This window comes from Podarcis cretensis (genome assembly GCF_951804945.1).
Source record: "Podarcis cretensis genome assembly, chromosome: 2".
Lineage (NCBI taxonomy): Eukaryota > Metazoa > Chordata > Lepidosauria > Squamata > Lacertidae > Podarcis > Podarcis cretensis.
Window position 1 is genome coordinate 106,812,525 of NC_137171.1, and position 13,478 is coordinate 106,826,002.

The following is a 13,478-nucleotide window of genomic DNA, read 5'->3' on the forward strand; positions in this document are numbered from 1 at the left end:
TTGTTTATTACAGCTCTACGTGTTTCAGAGTTAAGAAAACAGATAAGAGGCTTCTTTGCAAATGCTGTATAAGCAGCTTCCGTGCCTTTAACATCTGCCTGGCAAGTGGTATTTAACAGGAAATTATTTTGCTGGCATGGATATGAAGGAATATGTTTCATGCGTTTTCTGTGTTTAACAGTTTTGCTTTAATAGTTGCAACCCCCCTACCCCAGGGACCTTAGGGTGAAAAGCAGGTAATAAATTAAAACAAATAATAATAATCTCACCTGCTTCAGGAGCCATTGGCAGAAAACGGCCATTAGCACCATGATTCTTAAATTCCATAAACTTTAAAAAGATTCTGTGATAGGCTTAAGCATTCAGATTTTTTGACAATGTGAACTTTCTATAGAGCCAACTCATGACAGTATGTACTGTACAGTGGTACCTCAGGTTAAGAACTTAATTCTTCCTGGAGGTCCGTTCTTAACCTGAAACTGTTCTCACGCTGAAGCACCACTTTAGCTAATGGGGCCTCTCTCTGCCACTGCGCCACTGCTGCGCGATTTCTGTTCTCATGCTGAAGCAAAGTTCTTAACCCGAGGTACTATTTCTGGGTTACTGGAATCTGTAACCTGAAGCGTATGTAACCCGAGGTACCACTGTATATGTAACACATTATATTCTTAAGAATCATGATACAAAGGTTGTCAGATGATATAGATAGATAGATAGATAGATAGATAGATAGATGGTAGATAGATGATAGATAGATCTCCCGAAGAAGCTATTTATAGCTTCTGCTTCTTCCCTGAAACACACAGAGCTATAATAAAGAACCTTGCTTCAGTGAGCACCAGATCTTGCTCCCTCTTTTTTTTTGTCCTTTTGAGGTGCTCCTGCCCCCCTACGCGCGCGCACACACACACACACACACGTACGTTCTCCTGCACAGTTGGAGGGCAGCAATGCTTCTGAACACATCCGCAGCCTAGGCAGCCCTGTGGGAGATAGCCCTGAAAGCAGAGCACCCGGCGCTTCGGGAACATGTATTACATATACAGTGGTACCTCGGGTTACATACGCTTCAGGTTACAGATTCCACTAACCCAGAAATAGCAGCCTGCCGCCCGGCGCGAGGGGCGCCCTGAAGCAGAGCGCCCCACACGCCGTACAGACATCAGCCAGCCCCACAAGCTCGGGGGACAGCAAAGAGGCACAGCACCGCCATCCCGCTGTTCCTCGACCTGGTTCGGTTTCCCCAACCTGTTTTTTTTTTGGGGGGGGGGAAATAAAGGAAAAAAAAATCCTTTATTTCCCCCCCAAAAAACTAGGTGCGTCCTATGGGACGGAGCGTCCTATGGGACGAAAAATACGGTACCTAATAAAAATTAAAATAACAACCCAATTGCCCCCCCCAAGCCCACATTTTAAAATGGCATAGGATGGAAATCGGATCAGCCAAAGGCCTGGTTAAAAAGTAACATTTTTGCCTGCTGCCTAAAGGTGTATAATGAAGGCGCCAGGCGAACAGGGGAGAGCGTTCCACAGATGGGGAGCCACTGCAGAGAAGGCCCCTTCTCATGTTGCCACCCTCTGTACCTCGTAAGGAAGAGGCACACGAAGGAGGGCCTCAGAAGATGATATCAGGGTCCGGGTAGGTTCATATGGAAAGAGGTGGTCCTTGAGGTACTGCGGTCCTGACCTGTTTAAGGCTTTGTGGGCCTGTTCCTGCAGGGCTCCTTTTGTGTTCTTATGCATGTTAGAGAGAAAAAGTGTTTTGAATATTATCTCAAAACCCCACCCCCACCCACAAGGAACTGGCCAGGTCTTGCCCACAGTTCTTCGAGACGAAGAAGCGAAGCACATGGAATGTGTCCACTTAGCCAACATCTGTGCCATCCTTCAACATTCTTGGTACCCTGTAGTTTTGGACTTGGGTTCCCATCAGCCCCAGCCAGCACAGCCAAAAACATCTGCGGGTCCCTGACTCAGAAGAAGAAGAGTTTTGGATTTGATATCCCGCTTTATCACTACCCTAAGGAGTCTCAAAGCGGCTAACATTCTCCTTTCCCTTCCTCCCCCACAACAAAACAAAAAAAATTCCTTCCAGTAGCACCTTAAAGACCAACTAAGTTAGTTCTTGGTATGAGCTTTCGTGTGCATGCACACTTCTTCAGATACACGAAAGCTCATACCAAGAACTAACTTAGTTGGTCTTTAAGGTGCTACTGGAAGGAATTTTTTTTGTTTTGACTATGGCAGACCAACACGGCTACCTATCTGTAACTCCCCCACAACAAACACTCTGTGAGGTGAGTGGGGCTGAGAGACTTCACAGAAGTGTGACTAGCCCAAGGTCACCCAGCAGCTGCATGTGGAGGAGTGGGGAATCGAACCCAGTTCACCAGATTACGAGTCCACCGCTCTTAACCACTACACCACACTGGATGACCTGTGCTCACTTGCCAGAGTTGACTGTGCAACCTTCTGGCTATATTTTCAAGGGGTTTAGACCCTTTGCTAAACCACTGAAACTCAAAAGAGTGGGGATGGAGGCGCCTGCCATCAACGAGAGAGCGAGGAATAGAGCCTAAGAGCAAGGCAGCATTGGAGGAAGATGCTGTGAGCCAGACAAGGGAGACCCCTTGCTTGTTCCTCTCCAAAGCCCTGGAACTGGGAAACGTATGGACTGACAGCATTTACATTCCGCCAGTTCTGTGAAATCTCTTTGGGAAGTGGAGTCAGTCAGAGAAGTGGTGGGAGGCCAGAGGATTAATGGTGTGACCTCCTTTTCAGAACCGGGCTGGTGGGGACCAGTAGAGATAGCAGCTATCCTATCCTGGCAGTTCCCCCTCTGAAGCTGCTATTTGCATCACAAGGGAAGCTCCCATTGGTGCAACTGGAGGCTTCACTTAAGATGCAAATAGCAGCTTCAGAGGGGGGAATTTGGTTGAGCATAAAAAGGTAAAGGACCCCTGACAGTTAAGTCCAGTTGTGAATGACTCTAGGGTTGCGGCGCTCATCTCGCTTTACTGGCCAAAGGAGCCGATGTTTGTCCGCAGACAGGTTTTCCAGGTCATGTGGCCAGCATGACTAAGCTGCTTCTGGCGCAACGGAACACCGAAACCAGAGCAGCACATGGAAATGCCATTTACCTTCCTGCTGGAGCGGTAACTGTTTATCTACTTGCACTAGTATGCTTTTGAACTGCTGGGTTGGCAGGAGCTGGGACTGAGCAACTGGAGCTCACCCCGTCACGGGGATTCAAACCGCCGACCTTCTGATTGGCAAGCCATAGGCTCAGTGGTTTAGACCACAGTGCCACTCATGTCCCTCATGGTTGAGCATAGCAGGGAGTAAAATAGCTAAACTCCCATGCCCCCAAATGGTCCTGCAGCTGCTCAGAAGCTCCCTTGGCTCCTATTTGCATTTTTAAGGAGTAAAGGTAAAGGGACCCCTGACCATTAGATCCAGTCGTAGCCGACTCTGGGGTTGCGGCGCTCATCTTGCTTTATTGGACAAGGGAGCCGGCGTACAGCTTCCGGGTCATGTGGCCAGTATGACTAAGCCGCTTCTGGAGAACCAGAGCAGCGCATGGAAACGCCGTTTACCTTCCCACCGGAGCAGTACCTATTTATCTACTTGCACTTTGACGTGCTTTTGAACTGCTAGGTGGGCAGGAGCTGGGACCGAGCAGCGGGAGCTCACCCTGTCGCGGGGATTCGAACCGCCGACGTTCTGATCGGCAAGGCCTAGGCTCTGTGGTTTAGACCACAGCGCCACCCGCGTCCCTTTTAAGGAGTACTCATTAACAAAAATAAAAATACGGAGAGGGATATGCACAGAGGTTAACAGAACTGCATTCACGCTCCTTTTCACTACTATGCTTATGAAGGGGTCATTACTTAGATCTCTCCCAGATCTAAGTAATGCATCACTGTCAAGCCTTGGTGGACCTGTGTGAAGCTGAAGATGGCAGCAAGTGAAGTGCTTTGCCTGCTCAGTTGAACTGCTCAGCAGATGGAGATGTTGCCGGTTGCAGCTCTCTTGGAAGGACATTATGGTTATTAATGGAGCAAGAGCTCTGCTGAGGCGTGGGTCATTTTGGCGCTGTACGGCATGACTTTATAAAAGGAGGACTCCTTTCTCAACCCTTTGTCCGGCTGCAGGAAAAAAAGACGGGACTATTATGGATAGCCTCGGCTACCAGTCTTTAAGAGTAATGGCCCAGCTGTGCATTGCTGGCATGAACTGTGCAGAGGTTAGCACACACCCACCCCTGGCAAACTCAGGATGAGGAAGGAAAATAAATATCCATGCAGAACTTGAGACTGTTTCAAGATGTGGAGAGCTGGTGTGGTTTAGTGGCTAGAGCGTTGGACAAGGACCTGGGGAGATGAGGGGTTCAAATCCCTACTCGGCAGTGAGGCTCACTGGGTAGGGCCAGTCACTGCCTCTCAGCCTAGACTACCTCACAGGGTTGTTGGGGAGATTAAATGGGGGGGGGCGAGGGAGAAAGCCACTTCCGCCCTGCAGAGGAGGTGGGATTGTGGGCGTCACCCCCCCCCCTTGCGATTGGGGGAATCCCCGGCCAAGTCACCCCCTGGCCAGACAATTGGTTGGCTCTGGGGGAGTGGCCTGCCCTATTTAACACAGACGCGGCTGGGGATCTCCCTCTTTTCCAGCCTACCAGCTGTTCCTGTTTCCCAGCCTCCCGCCCTTTAAGGTTTTCGTTCCTTCACCTTGCTATGGACCTTGGTTGGTCGCCATTGAGGGGCCTGGTAGGAATTTTTCCAGTTGGGAAATTGGCACCAGCCACTTGGTTTTCGCCTACCTCATAGCAAATCGTCACAACTTTCTTGGTATTGGCGGTTAGGCATTGGTATTGGTATTGTTTTGTAGATGGAAGAGGGGAGGAAGCGCCATCACCTGCCCCACATATGGAAGGGTAGTCCGATAAAGGATTCCGGGGGCCGTGGCCCTGTCCGAAGCCTATGCAGGTGAGGGCCTAAGGCACGCCCCCTATCGGTGACCCCGGGGGAGTTCCTAGTTGATGTGCATCAGCAGGACTCCCCCTACTGGTGGTTTACCCTTCCCGGACTTCAAGCAGACGGGCGAAGCTGGATATAGTCGGTTAGGACCAATGCCTAAGCCAATACCGCTCATCACCTGTAACCAATAAAGTGGCCTTATTTAGCCCATTACCCTTAATAATTGTGTCATGTGTCTTTATTTCCACTGGGAGCAGGGCGGCAACTCACCACTCAACCATGAGACCACCTTAAGCTGCTTGGAGATGAGGGTGGGATATAAATTTAGGAAACAAGATGAGTACATCGTGCACAGCACTCTGAAGAATAACTTAACACCTCTCTTGTTTTTGTTTGACGTCCATTTCTAGGTAGTGTTCATGGCTCAGGTTTGTACCTGATTAGTCCTGTCCATTTCAGCGGGTTAGTCTGAGCGTGACTTAACTGGACACAACCCTTAATAATAAAAATGATTTAAAATAAATAAAATAATCTCAAAACGAGCAGTGGGTTGGACAATTTCCCAGTGGTGGTGGTGTGTGTAGTTAATCTGACTCGGGGAACCTGGTTCAGCCAATCAGGAAATAGGTTTGCTCACAGCTGATTCCTGCACTGCAGGGGGTTGGCCTAGATGTCCCTCAAGGTCACTCCCAACTCTAGAATTCTTTGTAGGCATCGAGTCATGGCAGTCTAGGCTTGGGGAGAGAATGCATCACAGGATACTAAAAACATTGGAAATTGGGAATGTCCCCACTTGAAACTCTGGAGAGCTGCTGCCAGTCAGTGTAGACAATACTAAGCCAGAGGGGCCAGTGGTAGGCAGCTTCCTATGAGCTGTAGCTCAGTGGCAGAGCACCTGCTTTGTATACAGAAGGTCCCAAGTTCATCTCCAGGTAGGCCTGGGAGGGACCCCTGTCTGTAACCCTGGAGTGCTGCTGCCAGTCAGTGTAGGCAATACTGAACTAGATGGGCCAGTGGGCTGACACAGTGTAAGGCGGCTTCCAGTGTTGCCATCCTTTCATAAAGATGGTTATGGTGCTCAGAGAGACAGAGGGGATTGAGAAAGAGAAAGAGCTACAGCTGCTTCTCCTATTCATGGCAATACAGTGTGCCAAGATACGCCGCTGGGAGAATTCAGCTAGCAATGCCTTTGCCTGGCGAGGAAGGGATTGTAATAATATTTTACAGGCTTCAATGCAGCGTTTCTGCTGCCACCTTGTGCTCGTGCTCTGTGAGAGCAATGTTTTGAAGGCTACGCAGTACATAGCACTGCCTGCTATTATTTGATGTGTGTGTGAGTTCCGCAAAAATGCCATTGACGTGATAATAGTTGTACTAGTGGTGGAATTATACTGGACCACCAACATATCATTCTGCTTCATCAGCTGTTCTGCAATGCTTCCCTCAGTGTGATTCAATCATTGCCATCCGGAGAGGGACTTTTGCACTATAGAGCAGCAGATGTGGGACCAAAACAAAACCCCAAAGCAAACCCAACCTAACCCCACCTAGAGCATTTGTGGTGTGAAAAGTTACAGGGTTTCCACCAGAAGTTGCAGAACATGCCTTGATAGGAAACAAAAGAATAGGTGCTGAGCGTTGAGATAGCTCAATTGGTGGAGCGTGAGACCCTTAATCTCAGGTTCGTGGGTGCAAGTCCCATGTGGGGTGAAAGATTGCATTGCAGTGGGTTGGACTAGTTGACCCTCAAGGTCCCTCCCAACATGGCGATTCCGTGATCCTATGTCTGCCCCGAAAACCTTTGCATAAACAAATAGTACCGGAAGCAGGATTGCGTATAACTGCTCTGATGCCATCATGAGCACGAATCATCATAATTTTGTTTTTTAAAAAAATTGTCCAGAGGCACGTTCCCTCTATTTGACAGAAGGGACGAGACTTCTGCCGCCAGAATCCAAAGATGCAGGTGGTGGGGGGGAGATTTCCTTCCTAAGTAGGTCACCACAGCACTCTGACTCATATCAATAACTCTGGGCTGTCATCCCTCACTCCTGTCTCAGTTTCCCAACTCAGATCATTTTCTTCCTTTTTACCATATTTTCGCTCTATAAGATGCACCAGACCATAAGACGCACCTAGTTTTTGGAGGAGGAAAAAAATATTCTGAATCCCAGAAGCCAGAACAGCAAGAGGGATCACTGCGCAGTGATCCTTCTTGCTGTTCCTGGCTTCTGGGATAGCTGCGCAGCCTGCATTCGCTCCATAAGATGCACACACATTTCCCCTTACTTTTTAGGAGAGAAAAAGTGAGTCTTATAGAGCAAAAAGTACGGTAATTCTTTCACCTTGGTCGATTTTCTTCTGGCCTGATTTTGCCTGGCTTTCCAACACCTGGCCCAGAATGCAAATCATGTACTACCTGGCAACCCTGCTGTGTGGCCTCCCATTTTTAATGTGCTTCTCCGCCCCCCAATCCCTTTACCCCCCCCCCGCTTTTTCACATGTATGCAATTGCCATAAGATTAGATAGCGATCACTGTCCTGTTAGTGATATACCCCGTTGTTGCCATTATCATCCAGCCATACCAGAAGCAGTGGTGGCTGGTGCCCCATTGGGACTTGAGGGGCAGAAGGCAGGGACCCCCAAGAGCAGGTGGATCCAGAGCCAATGGTGGGGAGAGCAGACTAATACTAATTTTTACCCCATCCTCCCTGCTGAGATGTACAAGGGCAACATGGAGACTGAGGAGGGGGAAGGAAGGGAACAGCGCCACCCCCTGGACTGGTGGCAGGCAAGGGGTGGCAGATTGTGGTTGGTGGGGGGCAGTGCCCCACTTGCCCAAATGGACTGACTGGAGGCGAAGCAGCTTTGACAAAGATGCAATTGACACAGGCAGAATCTCTCCCATATTTATTGTCAGAGGTTGGATCTGTACCGCAATTGGGTAGGTGCAAAAACAAGAGAGAGGGGGAAAAAACCCAAACCAAAAAAACAGGGAGCTGAGAATTAGGATAGCATGGGGTGGTGGTAGTGATTACAGCTTGGTGTGCAGAGGAAAATGGGCTCAGCCCAATTTGGCACAAACACTCATATATTACAAATACATACAACGGGGAGGTGCAGCAGCATGGCTGGGCGCTACAATGTGGAGGTGGAGTGGGGTGGAGAAGGGGCTGAGCTCACCTGGGCAAGAAGCAGCAGCAGGATTGCTGCAGCAGCAGCTGTATGACAGGGATAAATTCAGCCGGTGTAGCCTTTCTCATCATGAACAACTATGGACGCTTCCAGACTGCCTCTGTTTTCAAGAGGGATTCAATGACATACCGGCAAATGAGGTCTTGCACACTGAATTCACTTCTCCAAAAGATCGGACTTTTTGCAGTAAGGAAAGTGATGGGGGAAATGCAATAGGAAATGTGGAGGGATAACACTTGCACTTAGCTCCCTGCAAACAAATCAAGACGAATGCCCAGGTCATGCGGAAATGCCCTAAAAGTTGTGGTAGCTTCAAGACAAAACAAATCTATTTGATTATGAGCTTTTTCATGGCCTCGATAAATGTGCTGGACTTTGAGGTGCCACCAGACACTTTGCTGGTTTTTGTCTTGTTTTTCCCCCTGCAACAGACTAGCACTCCTCTAGAATTTATCATCGTGGTGGTTTCCATTGTGACACCTCCAGGTTGCATCTTTTGAATTTATGCTTGTCAGGCAGATGTTAAAGCTACAGAAATAAAACTGCCAACTCTATTAAGGTGTGTGTGTCTCTCTCTGTGTGTGAGAGTGATGTGCTGTTCCATAAGAGTTTTTTCCATGTTTGTTTGTGAAGGGGGAACAGGACAGCTGGTGATCTGCTTGTTCAAGACAACACCCACACACTCCATTTCTCTGGCACTCCCGTTCCCCTCTCTCTTTATTAATTTGGGGAGTTTCCTTTTCCCTCTACAGTGAGAGAAAGTTTCGGGAGTTCTGTCCTCCAATTCCAGCTGGAGTGGCCTCAGTCACAGCCTACCCAAAAGCCATTGGTAAGAGCCAAAAAGTTGATGTCAGACATCTTTCTCCAGGGGGAGGAATGCGTGGGGAAGGCAGCAGAGTGCATAAGGTACATTTATGCAAGAAATTAAAAGGCAACTGCTACATGATCAAGATCACATAAGTGCAACCAAAATTGTGGGAAGGGACATGATTTGTGGCAGGTGGACTGGGGAATAAGGTACAAAAGAGACTAGGCCACACGGAGTACTGGAAATGTGACGGTCTTTTTCTGCTTCTCTTGCAGAGTCGGGGAAGGATTAGAACCTGAGAGACAGGATGCCATTAGTAGACCTTAACCAGGTAAGATCAGGCGGAGAATTGGGATATATGATGGGTGGAAAGAGTGGGCAAACAGCACTTGCCCCCGAGGATTAAAAGCACCCCACAGAAGGTTTAGAGTCCAGCAGTGCTGAGTGGGTTTGGGGGAAGAGACCTAGTGGAGCTGTACTGGGGATAGTAATGAAAGCTGGGATGGAGCCGGTCCCAGTTGCTGTGATGGCTGGGAATGGGGTGGCCCAGCCTATCTGGTACGAGGACGTGAATGCCTCCTTGCCTGAGGTTTGAATGCTAATACTGAAACTATTGGATGAGGTGATCTTGGAGGAGAGGAGGTTAGCCTTTGCGCCATGTGGAGGAAATGTGGAAGTTTGCATGTGCTGGGATGGGTATGTGTGTGCATGGAGCCCTTGTCCCCTGCTGCTAGCAGCACCTCCGTCCTACCGATGTCAGACCAAGCCAACCTGATTTCACAGCTTTCCCATTAATGGTATGAAGGTACCTAAGGTACACAGCCAAATTGCAAGCAGGCAGGTATGGTGCCAGCAGTTGGCCGAGTCAGGCATTGGCTGAAGGACCCACACCAGCCCAGCCACACCGCCATGCACCGCTTGCCCCAATGGCCCCCCAGATGCATTTTAAGGGGGTGGGGGGATAGGAGTGCTTTCGAATGAGAGCCAAGCTTGGCTCCCATCTGGAGTGGCCACATGCCGTTTGACCTAGAATGCAATGCCCCATCCCAAAGACCTGTGGCATTCATTGACTTCACAGATCTGCGGTCGGCCACCACACATGGGAGCCAGGATTAGCCCCTGCCCCCAAGCCCCACTGCAACAGAGTCACGTCTAGGGCCCTGGTGGAAGGTGGCAAGTGAGGCCGCCGACAAAGTGGCGAAAAGCTCGCGGCAGCCACTGCCACCAGCCATCAGGGGTCTTTATTGACTTCTCGCACCGGGAGCCTCCTGACTATGCGAAGGGCTGAGTCTCCAATACTGCCAACTTTCCCTGCTACCCCCAAACAGCTGACCTTGGTGCCCGGTGTTATTGCTAGAGGAAGAGGGTGCAAGAAAATCAAATCACAGTCTCAAAAAGCGTGGCCTTCTCCAGGGGGGCTGCAGTGAGACTGTCTGGCGGTGGCAGCAGTTTTGTCTCCGCTTCGGGTGTCATGTATTCCAGGTGGTGGTGGCCCCAGACGGGGGTGGTCAGCAATTGCCAGCGCTGGGGGAGAAACGAGGCAGGGGAGTCAACAAGCAACTCAAGGTACAAGCACGTCCGCTTGTTCACTATTTGTTTATTTACATAGAGCATTTTTTCCATCTCGCTTAAAAACTAGCACAGTCGGGGTCCTTACATCCGTTAGCCATCAGTACAACGGAGGGACTTTAAAGGAAAAGCCTAAAACGTTATCCTAGCGCAGAACCGTAGCTGGGTGATCTTGCGCCCCTGGCAGAACCGTCCAGATTGCGCCCCCCCAGCCACAGACAAATTAGCTCTTCTTTCTGCCTCTTCTCCAACCCACCTCCCTCCACCCATTCAATTCACCCTCTATTTAAAATCATTTATTATGAGACAATAATCAATATTTATATTTATGGACATATTTTGTGCATGCGTCCCATCCCCTGCCAGGGGCCCACCTCGCCACTCCCTAGCTGCGGCCCTGCCCTAGCGTACATTAAAACCAGCAACCAAGGCCAAGTGAATGGTACACCCAAACCAACAAACCAACACCAATCTGATGGCATGTGAAGACTTTTTTTAAAAATAAACAATCTGTCCAGGCATTTTCAGCATAGAGGGCAAACTGGTTTTAACAATAGTTTTTGGCTTTGCCACTCTGCTGAGTTTTATTGCACCTGTCGTGATTTCATCCTGCGCTTTTTAACGTTTTCATGTAATTTTTTATACTTAGCATTTTGTTGCACCCTGTCCTCAATGGCTGAAGGATGGCCTAGAAATCTCTTCAACGCGCAAATCAATCACACACAGCCCTTCTGAGGACTCAAAGGTAAAGGTACCCCTGACCGTTAGGTCTAGTCGCGGACGACTCTGGGGTTGTGGTGCTCATCTCACTTTACTGGCTGAAGGAGCTGCTGTTGGTCCGCAGACAGCTTCCAGGTCATGTGGCCAGCATGACTAAGCCACTTCTGGCGAACCAGAGCAGCGCATGGAAACGCCGTTTACCTTCACGCCAGAGCAGTACCTATTTACCTACTTGCACTTTGGTGTGCTTTTGAACTGCTGGGTTGGCAGGAGCAGGGACCAAACAACAGGAGCTCACCCCGTTGCGGGGATTCGAACCGCTGACCTTCTAATCGGCATGCCCTAGGCTCTGTGGTTTAGACCACAGCACCACCTGTAAATGGGAAGGTGTGTACACCTTTCCTAAAAAGTGGCAGAGAGTGAGCCAAGCGGGCATCCGTGGGGAGAGGGTTCCAAACATGGGGAGCCACAAAATTAATAAGCCTGTTACTGAGGCCTCCTTCTCACCAGTGGGATGGGCTGCAGATTCAGTCTGCTTGGAAGTGTGAACAGCTTTGCAGGTGGCGTGAGAGTGTTGAGAGAAGTGGAAGTTCCTCCTGCTTCAATGGCAGAAAAGCCTCCCCCAAATCTTACGCTGTGATTCTAAAGCGGAGAATGGCACTGAAGCCGAGGCATGGAAAACCCCAGATCCTTGAGAACCTTGGAACAGGATCTCTAATAAGCACAGAAACCCATTTGGCACCTGCCTCCCCAAATCTATGCTTGCATCTTCTCTGTGCTTTTAAAGTCTTAGCACCACCGCAAGCTGCTTGGCCGGAAAGAGGGAAGTACTGTATAAATAACAGCTGCTTTAGCAACCGCAGAACCTGCTTCTGAGCTTTTATTTGGGTGACTGGAGATTACATCATATGGATGCTAGGCAGCTCCAAAAAGCCATTCTCCTCCCCAGGTCTAGCAGCATGGCTGGCTAGCAGCCTGCAATTCAGCGTAGCAGTCATGGCTGTGCCTGATAGCTGGCTGCACAGTGTGCAGAGGAGGCTTGCATGTCTCATTTGTAAAACAAGAGGGCTGGCCCCTCTCACAGCCACCTTCATCAGCAGAGGCATCCAGCTTGGAGTCAAGTCTGTGCTGTGCAAATTCCTTAGAGCATCTCTAAGGTCACACTGCCTGGGACGCGGGTGGCGCTGTGGGTTAAACCACAGAGCCGAAGACTTGCTGAACAGAAGGTCGACAGTTTGAATCCCCGCGACGGGGTGAGCTCCCGTTGCTCCTGCCAACCTAGCAGTTCGAAAGCACATCAAAGTGCAAGTAGATAAATAGGTATCACTCTGGCGGGAAGGTAAACGGCGTTTCTGTGCGCTGCTCTGGTTCGCCAGAAGCGGCTTAGTCATGCTGGCCACATGACCCGGAAGCTGTATGCCGGCTCCCTCAGCCCATAAAGCGAGATGAGCACCGCAACCCCAGAGTCGGCCACGACTGGACCTAATGGTCAGAGGTCTCTTTACCTTTACCTTAAGGTCACACTGAATGATTGCAAGCTGCAACAAGGGAAAGATAACTATGCTGGAATAAGCACCCACACCGTACACTTAAAGCATTCCTAAACCGCATGACTTTCCCCCAAAGAATCCTGGGAACCGTAGTTTATCACAGATCAACAGCTGCTGGCATCCTTAAACTACAGCTCCCATTATTCTTTTTGGGGAAAGCCATGACTGTCACAGTGCTGTAAATGTACGACGTGTGGATGTGAGGACACCACTGCAGCCTCATAGCAACACCTAGACGGGTCTACAGCAAACTGCACCATCGCCGGGAAGACCAAATGGGACACTTGGCAGACTCAGCTTGCCAGCAGAGCAAGGTGCCTGGCAACTCCATCCTAACGGGCTGGGACTGGCCAGAGGCGAGAGACTGATTACTCACCTGCTGGAAGGAGCCCTTGCTTCGCAGAAGCTTGTAAGCGACCGTGCAGGGGATGCAGAGCATGGAGGAAAGGGCCAGAGCCCAGCCAATAGCCTCACCCCACCATGGGTAGATGTAGGTCTTGTTGTAAGTCAGTGGTTGGTAGTTCACCACATGGAACAGGAAGATGCCCTAGTGGTGAAGGAGGGAGGAGATACCAGAGATGATAATTATTATTTTTAGCCTTGGGTAGGGGGAATAGAGGTGGCAGCCAAAACCCAGTCCTAGTTCTCTTGTGCTAAAC

General features: G+C 49.7%; 1 protein-coding gene and 1 long non-coding RNA gene across 5 annotated transcripts in view; one reads left to right on the plus strand and one right to left on the minus strand.

Moving 5' to 3' along the window:
- LOC307209225 overlaps positions 1-13,478 on the plus strand; it is a 247,000-nt gene that overhangs the window by 216,366 nt on the left and 17,156 nt on the right. The gene's annotated exons all lie outside the window — the stretch shown is intronic.
- LOC307208467 (sodium- and chloride-dependent creatine transporter 1-like) overlaps positions 7,873-13,478 on the minus strand; it is a 29,921-nt gene continuing 24,315 nt past the window's right edge. For all 4 annotated transcript variants that reach the window (XM_079963060.1, XM_079963061.1, XM_079963062.1 and 1 more), the window contains exons 13-14: positions 13,196-13,366; positions 7,873-10,504 (exon numbers count right to left, since the gene is read on the minus strand). In XM_079963060.1, the coding sequence (XP_079819186.1) occupies positions 10,358-10,504; positions 13,196-13,366 (318 nt within the window). In that variant the 3' untranslated portion in view covers positions 7,873-10,357. The remainder of the gene's footprint in view (positions 10,505-13,195; positions 13,367-13,478) is intronic.